Below are 16303 nucleotides of genomic sequence, written 5' to 3'. Positions count from 1 at the left end.
TGCCGGCGAGAGTTGTCCAATGACAGCCAATCTCTTTTCCCCAAATGCACCTCACACCCTCGCCTAGTCATGCAACGTTGTCACATGCATTTGGTGCACCGACATAAGCCTGAACCACCAAAACAAACAATTAGTGATGGGTCGATTCCAAAATTTTATCGATTCCGATCCCGATTCCGATTCTGATATTTCGATTCCGATTCTACCGATACCGATTCCATCGATTCTGGTGCCATAGGTTCTAAGAAAAATATGACTAAATTCCAGGAAACAAGAAAACCACTTTAAAAAATATTACTCTGTAAAAGAGTCAGTTGACAAAAGCATCTTTCATATCATCACTATGTAATTGAAATATAATAGCTAAATTTCAAAACAGAAAATACCTGAAAAGTGGTATTACATGATAGGTATTACTTTAAAATATTGGCACTCATAATATGTCGACCATATATATGTATCCAAACTACAAGGGAGAGCCCTGAGTACAGAAATTTTCATAGCTGTAATAAAGATTAAATACTATGTAGATGAATCATGTAATATTTGGCCCTTTCAAATTCTCAAGCAGAAAAACTAGCATGCTCATGCTCAGCCAGCAGGTTTTGATGTCTCCATGTTACAGTATTACTGCCTGCAGAATATTGCCTTTTGATACACACTTGTGTGACTGGGCAAGTACTTTCCTACCAAAATTGCAAGATTTCGGAAACTGGAATTTTTATTAAAAACTATATCATCCATCTTTATGGATCTTGAGTCCTCATCGAACTCAAGTGACTAAGCGAATGGACTAAAGAACTTAGCTTTAGTTTTGTAGAGCCAAAAAATCTATACTTCTCACGTCGTTTAATCAACCTTAAAAACTCTTGTTTTTTTAAGTTCAAGAAAGAAACTAAACGCTACAAATGAATATCACATCGGACGGACGCAGTAATAAAAATGGCTAAAAGAGCCTTGTGGTGCCAAAACTTCCCCTTCCGCGCGACTCACCTCGGCGAAGGTGGAAAGGGAAAAAGGGTATCGGTTGTTGCCTTTCATCGAAACAGTTCATTTTTCTCTCTCTTAAGCATGCTGACTTAATCTCTTCACTTTACTTCAATACCCGAGGCATATTTCTTATGCGTGGGATAGTTTCGAAAAATATCCAATCCTTAGTATTTTCACTCGAGTAATGCGTTAAATGTTCTAGTCGATTTATACATAATTCTTTTTAACATCCTCAGTTTAGTGTTTTAAGTCAATGAAGACGATTATCCATGCTTAAAATGACGATTTTCAAGACTAATGTTTTAAAAAACTTGAAAAATCGGCCTCAGTTACCGAGCCTTAGAGTTCCGCGGCGTGTAGCTGAGCCTTGACGCGCGATTGAAAAATCGCTCTTATTTCCTTCGTCGCAGACTTTTTTTTTCCTAGATTTCTAATTAGTACTCTTTAGAAATCTCTACTCTATATTGTGGTTCAAATTTTCCGAGTTATATTTTTCGTAAACGAAAGATAATGTCTACTTTATGTCAAATTTCACGTGAAAAACGGGTCGGCCATTTTGCGTCGTAAAACCAGACAGATGAGAGCCAAAATCTTCAAAATTCATTGAAAGTATAAGCAAAGAACCAGATTAAAGGAATATTGCGTTTTTTATTCCATAAAACTCATACCAACGCAAAACCAATTGGATAAATTCAAAGATTTTTTGAGGAAAAACGATATCTCGCGTGGCATCGAAAAATTGGTCATGTTTGGGCCTCAGTATCTCACTTAAGGTTCGTATATATGTAAAATGGCATATAAATCTATATCTGGTAATGATTTATGATTATTTACGCCAAGTTTCAAGTCTCTATCCCCAAAAGGTCATTTTGAACTTTATTCCAGCTTTTTCCGATTTCGGACCAGTGTGCGCCGGGTAGGAAGACGATCGGCCGCCGCGGCTGGCGTAAACGCGTAAAGGTATTCGGCGCCCACGTCGACAACTATAGTGTATTCGGCAAGCTGAAACTACCTGGCCAAGGCATTAGAATGACTTATCGGCTTTAAAACTGCATTATTACATGAGTTTCATGATAGCGCTTCCTGCCGGCATATTGCTGGACCTACTAGCCTCGAAAGCTCTGTAACCTTAACTACTCGACTCGACATTCGTAATGCTACTCGAAACGCTCGAGTCGAGTACCAACTACTCGATCGACTTGAATTTTCGAGTACTCGCACATCCCAAGAAGATTTGTTTTGTCATTACGATTACGTGGCGCGAAAATTCAAATGACTGTTGGAAACGCGGTCGTATATTTTGTTGTTTGAAGTACTACTGGAATCGGAATCGATTTTTCACCTCGGCAAGTACTCGTTTTCGATTCCGGTTCTTGGTCGAGAATCGAGGAATCGAAGAATCGAGGAATCGAACCGACCCATCACTACAAACAATCCCTTTCTTCGAATCACCAAAATAGGGAATTCTTCCTTAGGGGTTCTTCATGCTTGTCGTCCCTCCCGGCTCCTTTCTTCACAGAACCCTTTTGTTAACAAGTTACGTAGACATTTCGCTTTCTTACCAGGCAACCTTGCATCCTAACCAGCTGGTGCGATGTCTTACGGGGCTTCTGGGTAACTTGGGCACTCACGCCATCTCGGAGAAGTATCGAAAGCTGTAGGAGAGGTGACGGAGTTAGGGAGGGAGAAGTAGGGGATGGTTTTCATGGAGCCCACGTGTTCCCATGCCGTTATAACCATGTGACCACGTTTTGAGTCTGTTCCCTTGCCAAGTAAGGAGCTATCGTGATCCAAGTGATAAATCTTTACTTTTATAAAGTGAAAATGAAGCACCATCGTAGTGTTTCAGGGTGTGGTGTCCATATTTCAGATGGGAGGTGGTATACTGCCTTTTGCTTCTTATGTCAGTGTTACAGCTAGTTGTCTGATTTATATTCAGTGCTCATGCACCTGTTAATGCATTGCATTCACAACTGTCCTTTGCTGATGGTTTTGAAGTGCCTCCCACTGTTGGTTTAATTGTCTTGCATGGTTATGCTGTGTTGAAATGACTTTTACTTAATACGCCAGTGTTTGAGCTAGCTGTCTGATTGCTACTCATTGCTCATGTCCCTGTTAATACATTGCATTCACAACTGTTCTTTGCTCAATGTGTTTGAGTTAGCAATACTTCTCTCTATATCCCGGAATGTCAGTTTGTTTACCTACCTTAGTAGATTGCAATTCTCACTAAAATTGCTTCCAACATTAGACGTTGAAGTGACAATATGTATGTTGTTTTTCAGTGCTCTTTTTCATACATTTTCAAATGTTAATGTTGTCTTGCTTTGTAAATGCATTACTTTTTAATATCTTTAATAAATAAATGTTACTTAAAATTTTAATGAGTACATATTAGTTTTTATATAAAAGAAACAAAAAGTTTTGTATTTCAGGATATGTGAGAATTACTATTACACCTGGGACATATTTGAATATCCATTTTTGCCGCTCATTACTAGTGCTGCCATCAAGCGGCAGTTACTTACACTTTTTTCATGCTGCCCTCTACGAAAATCATCATTACTACGTTGACTGAAGAAAAAGGGGGGGGGGGTAAAGTGACTCCTCTTAACACAGCTGGTAACAATCCCTGATCCTAACCAAACTAGACCATTCTGCCTGCCATCGGACGACTCTTGGTGGCTGGACTGTAGGTTTATCAACTTACGAACAAGGTCTCGGAATGAGTCTAGTTCGTATATCGACGGCTTACTGTATTTGGGAAGATGTGAGCCCTCGATTGCGTTCTTTTTCTTGTTTTTATATATTTGCGCATAATTTAATTGCGTAAGTTACGCACTTTTTTTGGACGATTCCTAAAAGAAACATTCACACGAACTTTGTTATTACGAACCATCGGTTTTACGGTGCCGTGAACATCGTAATAACAAAAGTCGACTGTAATACGATATTATTAATGAGACTTCTGCAAAAAATAAACGTGGCCTTTGGTGTGCAATTACATAAGACCAAACTAAAGCTTTGATCTCATGACCTCCTGATGCAAAAGCTGCATAAGTACAGTGTGAGAGGTCCTGTATCTAAGTTGTTGTCCAGCTACATACAAAACAAATAAGCATCTGTGAGTAAGCTGGTGCAATAGTAAATCTAATGTGTAATCCGCCCTACCATACATCATTCCACATGCATCTATTTTGGGTCCTCTTCTTTTTATTACATATGTACAGCAGACTCCCGTTTATCCAGCTGTGGTTTATCCACGTTGCAACTTATCCGTGTGATTTTTACACTTCTTTGATGTTTTCCATGATCTTTATTTTTAAAAATTAATCGGACGCAAAAGCACCAGGATATTTGCATTTTAATGTAAGACTACACCGGCATTACAATTTCCTCTCGAATCCTCTTTGCAAACAGGGAGTTGTTTTATTTACTTTATGACAAGGAATGTCTCAAGTCTACTTGGATGTCTACTCTAGCATGCAGACAGCGATCAGCGGCGGGAAAAGACTCTTGATTAGTTATAAAAGATTCTTCAATAGTTAAGCAATTGCAAAGTAAGAGAAATGATGTTAACTATCTATAATTGTACATGCCATTTCGCAAATGCCCAACCAATTATTGCCGTGGCCTCAGATTGAGTTGAATACGACCCAAAGGAGCCAGATATTTCGTCACACTCACATGCATATTTAAGCCGTGACTAATCTCTATTTTATATTGGATTTAGGTTAAATAATGCAGTATCTCATTGGAAACATAGGGTGCTTTCCAATCACCTAGCGCAGATTAGCTCACATCGCAACAGATTGAAACACACTAGCGCAGACGAACAATGGTGCAGGATGTGTTCCCATCTGTTTAGCGCAGATGACGTCACACCTGCAACTGGAACACACTCTGAGCTAAACAGTTTAAAACAGATCAGCACAGATACGTGATTGGAAAGCACCCATAATATCTAAGAATTTCAATTATCCAATATGATGATATCTGCCAAATACGTGGCATAAAAAGACGTAGGATGATATCTGACAGTAAAAACGGCATCTTCCTACAAGACGGCAATACATGGTAATGCAGGTTGCATAATGACATCTAGATACCAGATTCGGCCTAAGTTGCAAAAATGCAGCTTTATCTTCCCGATCTGATTTCCGCTTAATGTCGACTTTTTGACAAAATATAAGTTTTAACATCTTTTAATTGAAATTTTGACGTTCATATGGACGAATAAAAAACTAAATAAAGGGAATAGTTACTCTTTGGGAAACATATTTATCTTGCGTAACAGGTGACTTGATAATAGGGTAGTTTCCTTCATCTAAGAAAACCAATGGCATTGATTGTGATTCGTAACCCACCATTAGAGTATTCATAATATACAAATTATGTACTTGGTTTTAGAAATCCCAGTTTAGACGACTGCTAATGGTCAATTTTAACCTCATTTGAAAAAGGCTAGATTGGCGCCCATGCGATGCCACTCCACGTGACGTCACAGGGACCTAGTTTCTATACGAGTATATAGGAGTTTTACATCGTCTGAGATTACCAATGCATGCATGAGGCACAGAGCTCAGGGAAACATGTCTTAATAATCACCTATTAAAATTGCCTATGGTCAGAAAGTTTCCTTCGTTTGATAGGGTATTAATAATCCTTATTTGAGCCAAGCGCTACCTGCTAGCAGGGTACTCTGCTACCTGCTAGCATCCTGCGTCGTATCAGCGCTCAAAGCCTCGCCCCAAGGTCATCTCACTTGCGGCAGCAGGAACTAGAACGACGTCACACGGGGTTTTCCCAGCATTCATACTTAGCCGTCGCGATGTCGCACGCTTGAAAATTTTCACTTTCCATTTAAGCCCAAAAAATACCGTATAAGCTTGTGTAAGAGGCGCACCCCTATTTTGTGGATCGAAGCTATAAAGAAAAAAAATTTTGCGACATTTTTTTTTATCCTATCGTGCGGTGTTGCAGACGTATGCCTGGAATTTCGACAGCTATCGAAATGTCCTCTTTCAGTACTATTTGAAAGAGGAAATTTTGATAACTGCGGCGGCATAAGAGGGAGTAGAAAGAGTTCCGATCCTCTCTTTGCATACGCCATCGCTCTACGTTGCTTGTCCTACTCACGAACAATTTTGTGTAAAAGCTCTCGCAGGAGTATTGCAATAGAATTGCAGCCGTGGAAAATTTTAAGGCAAAACACGACAGGCAAATGGCATGAGCTTTCCCATGAGATTGAACAACAATCGGGGCAATCTCAGCGCCGTAGGATAATAACCACGTCGTAGATTTAAGGCCCCTTGCACACGCACCGATTTTGGAAGGCCGGTAAAATATCGGCCGTCCACATTCCAATAGTGAACAATGGGAGAGCATTGGAGCTTGCACAAGTACCGACCACACGCCGGCACCGGCAAAATGCCGGTTAGCTGCCGGCTATTCTCACTGTGGATCGCCGACGCCGGCTCAAAAACTTAGCAACGTATCGTTTGACCGGTAAAACTCCGGCGTGTGTGCAAGCATCGCTTCACCGGTAAAATATCGGCCAATATTTTACCGGCCGTCCAAAATCGGTGTGTGTGCAAGGGGCCTAACGGAACTACACTCGGCTCTCCATCAGCTAATGCCTCTGCCGTTTTTTTCCTTTCCGAGACTCCACAGGAAAATATCAAGTTACAGGGGAACAATGGAAACGTGTTTCATCCTTACCCCATTCCACCAACTGACCTTTTTCGGTCTACCAGGTTCAATTCCCCGAGTTTCTGGAGGTCAAATGCTACGTGAGTTACCTTCTTAGCTCGAAGATATCTCGATATCTTTCAGCAATTGTATGACACGCACGAGGTTCTAAAAAGAATTAGACCTAACGCGACGTATATCTTACAGCATTTAAGTTTTTTGAGCTCTAATTGATTGACACAAAGATTTATAGCTGAAATAAGGCTACTAATATTCAACATAGTCCAAGCAGCACAATTTCGGAAGAAACAAGCGTAGCATAAGCGCATTCAAACAAGACGAGACGGACTGGAAACTCAGGCAACGCAAACTGCGTATATCACATTGCTGCGCCTTCGCCCCTTCGCTTTAAAGGCAACGACGTCACATGCAAGATCGGACGTGTTCTTCCCTTGCTCCTTCGCTCGTAGCTTTAAATACAGAGGGGAGGGAGCGCGCTCCTTCCCCTCGACCTCTCCTTCAGCGCTCTTCACTTATAAGCATTTCCGATTTCTTCTATCCACCATTAAGTCCAAGAATGAGCACACTCGTTCGAATTTTTCAACCGCAGGTTTTGACACCAATATTACTATATGCAGTATAAATGCCGCGGGATGCCCACTCGTGGCAATAAATTTAGCTCGCGCTCCGGAGCGAATCACCCCGCGCGATCTTTTCAATGTTCACCTCTGGGGTACCGACGTGACGGCGCAATGCTTGCAAGAAATTCAAACAGGAGCATTTTAAAAATACGTCACTAAGGGAGAAACTCCCCTGCCTGCCGCTTGATTTTGACCCAGGGTTTCAGATGAATGACTCACGCTGAAAACCAAGGCCACTCAGTTCCCCTTGAACTTGCAACGGGTGAAGGGGAGGGGGGAAGATAAGAAGTTTGTGTAAGAGGCGCACCCCCATTTTCGGCTGCAATATCTGGGGAAAAAGGTGCGCCTCTTACACGCGCTTATACGGTATATATGTATCATCATTTAAAAATCTAAAAGCGTGAAATACGTACTCCAGGAGTAATAATCTTTCAATTTAGGCAATAAAAAAATAATAGGAAACCACCCTATTGACACATTTTGAGTATTTTTTTAAATATCGAAATACTTATTAAATGTCATTATTATCTCACTATAAATCAGTTAAACTTAATTTTATCGAACAAAGCTAATTCTATATGAATAAAATTCATTGAAACAATTTTTTTGCATTTCTCAATAATGTTGCGCTTTCGTAACTTTGGCCGTAAATGGGTTAAATTCAATGCAGAAATTTAAAAATTATCTACCATCATCGATAGGAACTAAAGGGCCATAAATGATTCCTAGTCTTCTTAGAACCTCAACAGCATGTAATGATGATTGTTCAAGTATTTAGTAGAAAGTAGAGCATGAGTAGACTAAAGCATTCACTATGGCAAATCAAGCGCAAGCATAAAAAAGGATGAGCATTTACTCACTCAAAATGAAATTTGTCGTTTATGTCTTGCAGCTGAACATCGACGGTAAGTGGGATGAGGCCATATAAGCACACCACAAAGGCTTGAGGATCAAGGTCTTGCATATCTTCCGGTAAAGGCTGCAAGTGGTTGATCTTCACATTCCCAAGAAATTCCCCGTGGTCGACCAGAAATACCCTTGCCTTAGTAGTGCTGCTATCTGGCATGGGAGAGAGCAACTTTCCACGGTGCCAGCACCCAGTAGCCTCATTTTTTACTGCAATCAACTGCAAAGTTGAGAATTCAATATTTGTTATATGCATACATAAAAACTGCCATAAAAGACAGACATTACGTAAATGCTCATGAGGTACAATGGCAAGGTAAGAATTAAGAGTCGAGGTCAGGTCAGATTCAGCAGTTTGTTTTGGCAGATAAATTTATTCATTTATTTAATCCAGACCAAAAACAGCACGAGGACAATTACAGAGGACTCACAATAACAGGAGAAACAATGTAATGATAATAAGCAACGCAATCAATAATATTCAACAGTATTTACACATAAATAACAAAGAATATTAAATTTCATCGGGTGGAGCGAGGAATGAGGGGAAAATTACGATAGTGATGGTGCAAGATGGATGAAAAAAAGGATCAAAATTTGGAACACATTTGGCATAGGAGTTAATGGAAGACAGAAGTCTGAATAGAAAAGAACGCTTAGAGACAGAAAGGTGGGGGATGAAGCAATAAAATAGGTCACTTGAACTCAGAGGGGAATAAAAGAAAGAAGGTCTGATGATCTCTATTTGCCATTAATGATATTTAAGAAGAGTCTCCGGTCAATGAGGATACGGCGATCAGCTAAAGTTGCAATGCCAAGAGAGGATCTAATCTTATTGAGGGAGAAGTTACGAAAAGGAAAGTGGCAGTATCAAGCATTTTTAGCAATACAAATGAGAATTTCCTGAAGTTCAAATCATATTTCTAAGATATTCTAGTGCCATGACCTGTGATTAAGAGAATGAAGTACAGAGCACAATTCATTAGACTAGGAGTACAGTAGTATTGGATACACCCAAATCATGAGAGCTCAACGTGAGCAAACTGAAGGTTGAAACACAAATTCACTCACCATGCAACTTCAACCACACAAGGTGATTTTGCACACGCTTTCTAAAATTTTGCAGAATATGTTTTCAATTGCACATTCCGTCATCAATTATGAAATTATATGACTTACAAAACACATTTTATAACTTAGAAACATTTAAAGACACTGATACTCTTCAAACTGATTTGACCTATGGAAATATGCAAAGCACATTCAACATACTATGGTATGCATTTGATTTGTAATTAATTCCCATCAACAGATTATTGCTGCGAAATTGACAACAAGTGCTGCCACAGCTTTCCATAATCTGCAATCATAGTAATCAATGACATATGACTGCTGCTGAAGCTACAGAGACTGCTGCAGCCTCCGAGAAGCAAAGAGGGAAGTAATGGCAGGAATTCTATCGATAAGAGGGATTCAGTGGGGGAATTATCTTCGATTTTGCATTAAAAAGGCCATCCTTTCATTCATCAACATATGTTTTATTATCCATGTAAAATTTTGAATCATATGAAAACTGTTAAAAAGCAAGTTGAGATTCATTTCATGCCTTTGAAGGAGCAAAAAAATTTAAACACAGTCCTCTAAGATTTATTTAGCAATGAAGTTAATACTCTATGTTTCATCAGATGCACCACAGAAGTTGCCTTGGTTTGTTGCATATGACATATAATATAGTATGCCGTTGATAGCACATACCTCAGTGATTAAAGTCCATGAAACAAGAAAACCTCAGGGAATTTCAGGCTAAAAATTTACAGGAACATTAACATGCTTCCTCACAAACCATCTCAATGGGTAAGGGTGTTAGAACAGCAGCCATTACCAAAAAACGGAAATGCTTTTATGAAGTTATACCAATAATTAATTACATTCCTTAATAGGGTAGTTTCCTTCATCAAAGAAAACGAAACGCATTTATTGCGATTCGTTACTCACAATTAGTGTATTCATAATATACAAATTATTTTGTTTTAGAATCCCAGTTTAGACAAATGTTAATGGTCAATTTCAACCTCATTTGAAAAAGGCCAGATTGGCGCCGATGTGATGCCACTCCACATGACGTCACAGGGACATAGTTTCTATACGAGAAGTCAGGAGTTTAACATCGTCTGAGATTACCAATGCATGCATGAGGCACAGAGCTCAGGAAAACATGCCTTAATAATCACCTATTAAAATTGCCTATTTCCTGAAAGTTTCCTTAATTTGATAGGGTATTAATAATCCTTAGTTAAGCCAAGCGCTACCTCCTAGCTGGGCACTCTACACTACCACCATGCTCGGCAGCAAGCAGTCTGCATCATAGCAGCGTTCATAGCCTCACACAGCAGCAGCCAGACGTCACACGGGCTTTTCCCAGCATTCATACTTAGCCATCATATTTTCGCGCTCTTGAAAATTTTCACTTTTCATTAAATCGCAAAAAATAGATATTGTCATTTAAAAATCTAGCATGCAAGCAAATCTAAGCCTAACCACAAGGTCATCACGCATAGATCGGTCATAATCAGTAGTGTCTGCCTATCTTCACCTAGCCTAGAAGGCACTTGGTGGTCATATGTGGGCAGACAATTTTACTGAGAACTTGAATTTTCTAATTGATTCATCATAGCATTACCATCACCAGTAAATGAGTGTGGCCGGTAGATGCATTTTCTACACTACATTAGCAAGGCAAGGAAGGGCTTTACCAGTAGCACAGATCAAATATTAAGTTGTGTTTCCTTGGCCCACAGTTTTCCCAACCCAAGCATGCGTACCAACCCACAACGACGCAGACATTCAAGTATACGCTGTGGCTTGACTGACGGTGCGAGTGTGTATAATATTTATCATTAAAAAATCCAGCAAGACAGGCACAACAGGAAATGTCCCAGTGGTCTAGGCTGAGATGCACCTCAATAAAATTGCCATGGGAATCCAGGAACCTATGAAAAATAGTCATCTGTTCATTGTTCCAGATATCCAAAGATCTGTGGTTCAACCCCTGGGCCAGAGAAATTTATATTCTTAGCAATTTATGTGAACAGAAGTTAATAGAAAATGCGTGTGCGTATACATACTGGCAAATAGATCTCAGGAATCTACTACCACATGAGAATACACTATCAACAACAAGTAATAAATCTCACATTGCACATCAACCATTTCACATTAGTTTGACTGGCAGACAAATTGAGCCATATCACGACAGCTCTTATTCAATTACAGGATTAGAATGGAATAGGCTCGAAAAATATTTGTCCCAAGACAATTCCTGAGGGACGTGTGGCGTATAGTTGCATGCAAGTCATTACTTTGTAGTTAGAGACCTGTTAACAAAAATATGGAATAACCAAAAGTAACACCAGTCTTACCTTATTTTCTGGAATATCCTTCGCAATTTCAAAAGTTCTGAACATAATTTCCGCCAACCGCGTCTCCAACAACACAACAGCCTCTCTTTCTTTAGACATGTGAATTCCGGGAGGTTCCGATACCCAATATTTCCCTCCGTGAACAGTCTCCATTACAGCGATATTACACAGCCCTTTCGCTGCGCCAGGATCAAGGTACTCCCATTCATCCATTTCAAACTGAAGGGATTGGTAAAACGTACACGTTACAAAAATGCAAATATATTATGTCGTATGTCACTGAACAACTTATAACGGCAACTACTTATAATTGTGGTATGTTGAAAAAATGACAACATATACGACATGAAAGAGAACTTATCCCTCTAAACACTGATAATTATTCTTACGACAATAATTCAAAGACACAAGTCATCGGCAGCATAAACATAATTCATGAGAATCAAACTAATTCATGAAACAGAGAAATTGAGACTTGGGATTTCACTGAAAAAATATTCAACATAATGGTTCTTTTATTATAATTATTTCATATTTTATGACTGTCAAAGGAAGGTAAAATACAATTTCATTACGCAAAATCACAAAACATACTCGGCAGCCATGCTACAGTAAATTTGAATTAGGGTATTAAAATGAGATAAATAACAAAACATGCTTACCATTTATAGTTAACTAATACGGATGATTACGAAGTTTTGTACCTAAACACAGTGACCACACATGCCACAAACAAATCGTGGACATGCTTCCTAGCACATTTCCGTATTCGAAAACAATCCGACACGTCTGGAAACCACGGTAAACGATATTCATTTGTCTGTCTTACCGGTCTTGAGAGCGGATAATTTAAACGTAGCCTACGTTATTCATAAGGCCGTCCAACGTGAGCTGTAAACGGGCAGAATGAGCATGTCTGGAGTTAGTTCCAGTTGTCGCCGCTGGCGCTGTTTTGAGAACAAAATTCGTATGGGAATGAATGGCGAACATTTGAAACAAACGCGATTTTTGTCAAAATTAGTTCTCTTTTCGTGATTATGCTAACATTTACCATATTTATTTAATTTTGGCCTTTATTTTTTGGTATTTTTCACGGAATAATGTTTTCAAAATTATAGGAATTTCCGACATAGTGATATTTTCCTAAACGCAGGTGCTGTTACTTCTTCCATGTTACAGTGTCCGTTTCATTTTAGCATAATTGTCCAGAAGTGGCCTAAAATTTTTTTGTAATATTACACGAAGCAATACCGGGTTTGTGCATTGCTTACAAGCAAATTCCTTCAGAAATCTTGGTAAAATGAATGTCAGTAATTGCTCTTCAAGCAGCTGGCGTTGCAGAAAGAGTACTGCCCGAATATAAAATTTTGCTGTCAAGTTTGCGCACTGCTTACACTGAGAAATATGTAAAGTTTTTGCTAGGATAACAATCTATCTATGATCTATTCAAATGATTCACTAATAACAGTGAGGGAGAACTTTTTTGACATGCGGCGAGAGGTTCCAGACACCCTATACATTCAGTTCTCTCCTCTGCGATTCGGACAAGGTAACCCGCCACGAAAGCTACTGCAGCTTCTCTCATGTATATTTCAAATATATAAGCGATGGTCACTTGGGGAAATTTGTTAATAATAATTAATTAACTATCAAATAATTAATCAGTCGACGACGGGCGGATCCAGGATTTCTTTCTGGGAGGGGCACAAGCAAGGCCGTATCCAGGATTTTGTTCAGGGGGGCACAAGGATACCTTGTTATACAAAACGAACGAAATTATAATGGGACCGTATTAAAAATCTATCATATTTTTAAGGGTCTGGGGGGGGGGCACGTGCCCCCGTGCCCCCCCCTGGATCCGCCTATGGTCGACGAACACTTTTTCAGTAACCTTACCTGGAATAGGTCTACTTAATATCTCGAGAAGATCTTCCGGTTGCGTTGCAGGAGTTTCATGGCCCTTAGAAATGTCATTGAGTTTCCTGATAAGCAACAGTGATTTGCAATCTTCAGAGTCATTCACTCTATCGCAGAGAGGTAGAAAGTTTTGAAATTCAAGTTCTTGACATGTTTTCACTGTTTTCCTGCTGTCGGTAGAGTAACTTGACGAAGTCACTGGAAACGTTTACTCCGTCAGATGTCAGTCTACGGTCAAGAAACTGATTTCTCATGTTCTCAAGGGTGTGACTAGAATCGTAGCTAAGGAATAGAGACCGAAATGGGGTCACAAGGCGCGCAATGGTATAGTCTTCTGAATGAACGTTGGCCATCTGTGAAAATTCCCACAAAAAATATAATTTAACTAGTTTAATAGAGGAACACGTTTTGCTCAATTCCACCCAGTTTTCTTACAATTTTACGCTGTTTCTTGCGGAAAAAATGACGTGATACTTGCCAGGACCTCCCTCCCCTCCACGTGAGATTGCGTGAACGGCGGTGATATATCCATGAATTTCCCATGAGAAAATATTCCCCTGAACCGGGAATCGAGGCTGTGATCTTGGATTTCCAGGCCACTGAGCAGACTTTCTTTGATTCCCATGGCAATTGTTCCGAGGCTCATGGTACAAGATGAGAGTGGCGGATCCATGGGGAGGGGAGATGCTTAGGAGTCGTAACATACGCTATAGATAAAAATTGAAATTTTCATATGTCACTACTTTGACGTAAAGCAGATAGCAAAATTTTCCGGCAAATTTACCAACTATAACGAGTCAATATACAAATTATTTTTAACCTTATAGGGCCTATTTTAACGCTTTGGCATTGGTAAAACGATCTACTACGCCTGCATAATATAGTGTATTTTTTATCAATGAATTAGTCTAAAAGAGCCGTTTTTGAGTCTGGAAAATCCTAACTTTCAAAATCCCCGAACCCCCCTTCGGCTAGGGGGAAATTCCCCTGGTTGTGTAGTAATTCACGAAGATAGGCCCCCCACCTAGTTGGTGCAGATCTATATCCGTCACTGCTAGATTTTAAACCCTTGTGGTTCGTCAAGGATGTCAACGCGGGAAAAAAGGACTTCAATGAAGCCGCAACCCAAGACTGGAGCTAGGGCGTTGCAGGGGGGCGTGTGCCTCTGGCGAAGATTTCAGAGAGGGGAGCAGAAAATTTTGAAACATTTATTAGAAAAGTTATTTAACTTTCATAATTAAATTAGTTAGCCAAAATAATTAAAAATCATTTAAAACTAATATTAATAAAAGTTCTTCACAGCATACATACGGCGAGTAATTTCAACTAACGCACAATAAAAAAATGGATTACAGAGGTATTATATTTTAGGGGTGGAAGAGAGAAGGGGATCACGGGAGGGATAGTGGCAAACTGATCGTTGCACCCCCTGACAAAAGTCCTAGTTATGGCCCCTTCACGACCGGTTAAGAGTCTCAACCCTGCCCTAAAGACGCGCATGGCGGTATGACCGCAGTTCGATTCCCGGTTCAGGAGATTTTTTTCTCATGGCAATTCTTGTATATTTGGTAAGTTTTGGTTAGTGAGTAATCATTTCCATCGAAAAATGTTTTGCAATAGGGTCCAAAATCAATCGCCTTAGGACTAATTTTCTCGAGACCTCCTTAAAATAAATATCCTCGCTTTTTCTCATTCTTCATTATTTTCCCCTGCCAAACACCCTAAAGGTGGCTTGCTGGGTATTATGTAGATTTACAAGTATTAGAAAGAATTTAGAGCCTCTCTTAAGATAAAAATAACGTAATTTCATCAGTTCCGTTGCTATTTCCCGTAAGATCTCATGTTCTCAAAAGAGCGCCTCTACTGGCCGAAGACTCAACTACGTGCGCTGTCCCAGCCTTTTCCCGACGTTGGACGGCCTTGTATATAACGTAGGCTACGATTTAAATATCATTATAGGGGTACGCATCAGGATGTCAAGGAAAAAAGTCTGTGTTTTTTCGACAGACTCGCATTTTTAAAATCCATAATTTCTCATAAAAAATTTAAATTTCAAAAAAATTATGACGTGATAATTGATGTTTTCTATTTCGTCGGGTCATCAAGGCACTACATATTTAAAGGAAAGGTTACTAAAGTAAGCCGTAATTGTAATATCTTAATGAGTAATAGGATATTAAAGCCGAATATAAAGACATAGGAGTCTGAGTTTTCAGAGATATTTACCTGTGCTCATCCAAGTGGCAGTCAGTTGCGATTATAAGGGGGCAGCCAGGAGCAGGAGTTCCATAAGGTAGTGAGAGGTGGGGGGGGGGGGGGGGGGGGGGATTCCATCTAGGTATTCGTTATGTGTGTTCAAAAACTGAGCGGAGTCGCTATGTATGAGGTGAAAATCGAGATAACTATATAGATGAAGAAATAATATGTAACTTCCATTGAAACTTCATTTTTGTCACCAATTTGGATGCATTTTAAATGATTTTCAGGTTAAAGCTCTTGATAATGACTTTCATAGACATGTCCACTGCACCCCAATGAGTGCAGATCGATACATTTATTCTCAATATTTATAATTCAATGATTAAGATGGCAGGAAAAAAGTTATGGCTTTAATAGAGCACATTATTATGAAAATAAATTTCAATTAGCAGCCATAATTTTAGCTCCTATCTCCAAGACATTCAGATTGATCTGCCTATAAATAATACAAGGGGTGTCATAAACCTGGTTGTGCGGTTA

At 39.5% G+C, this 16303-nt stretch overlaps 1 protein-coding gene across 1 annotated transcript in view; it reads right to left on the bottom strand.

The window, feature by feature from the left end:
* The window catches only part of LOC124168773, a 136407-nt gene extending 123986 nt beyond the window's left edge, over nucleotides 1-12421 (bottom strand). The window contains exons 1-3 of the mRNA XM_046547064.1: nucleotides 12310-12421; nucleotides 11648-11866; nucleotides 8183-8448 (exon numbers count right to left, since the gene is read on the bottom strand). Coding sequence (XP_046403020.1) covers nucleotides 8183-8448; nucleotides 11648-11866; nucleotides 12310-12312 — 488 coding nt within the window. The 5' untranslated portion in view covers nucleotides 12313-12421. The remainder of the gene's footprint in view (nucleotides 1-8182; nucleotides 8449-11647; nucleotides 11867-12309) is intronic.
* Nucleotides 12422-16303: the final 3882 nt, after the last annotated feature.

The sequence above is a fragment of the Ischnura elegans genome, chromosome 12 (assembly GCF_921293095.1).
Source record: "Ischnura elegans chromosome 12, ioIscEleg1.1, whole genome shotgun sequence".
In the NCBI taxonomy this organism is placed as follows: Eukaryota; Metazoa; Arthropoda; class Insecta; order Odonata; family Coenagrionidae; genus Ischnura; species Ischnura elegans.
The sequence above is the reverse complement of the archived record's forward strand: the minus strand, read 5'-3'. Positions and strand labels throughout refer to the sequence as shown.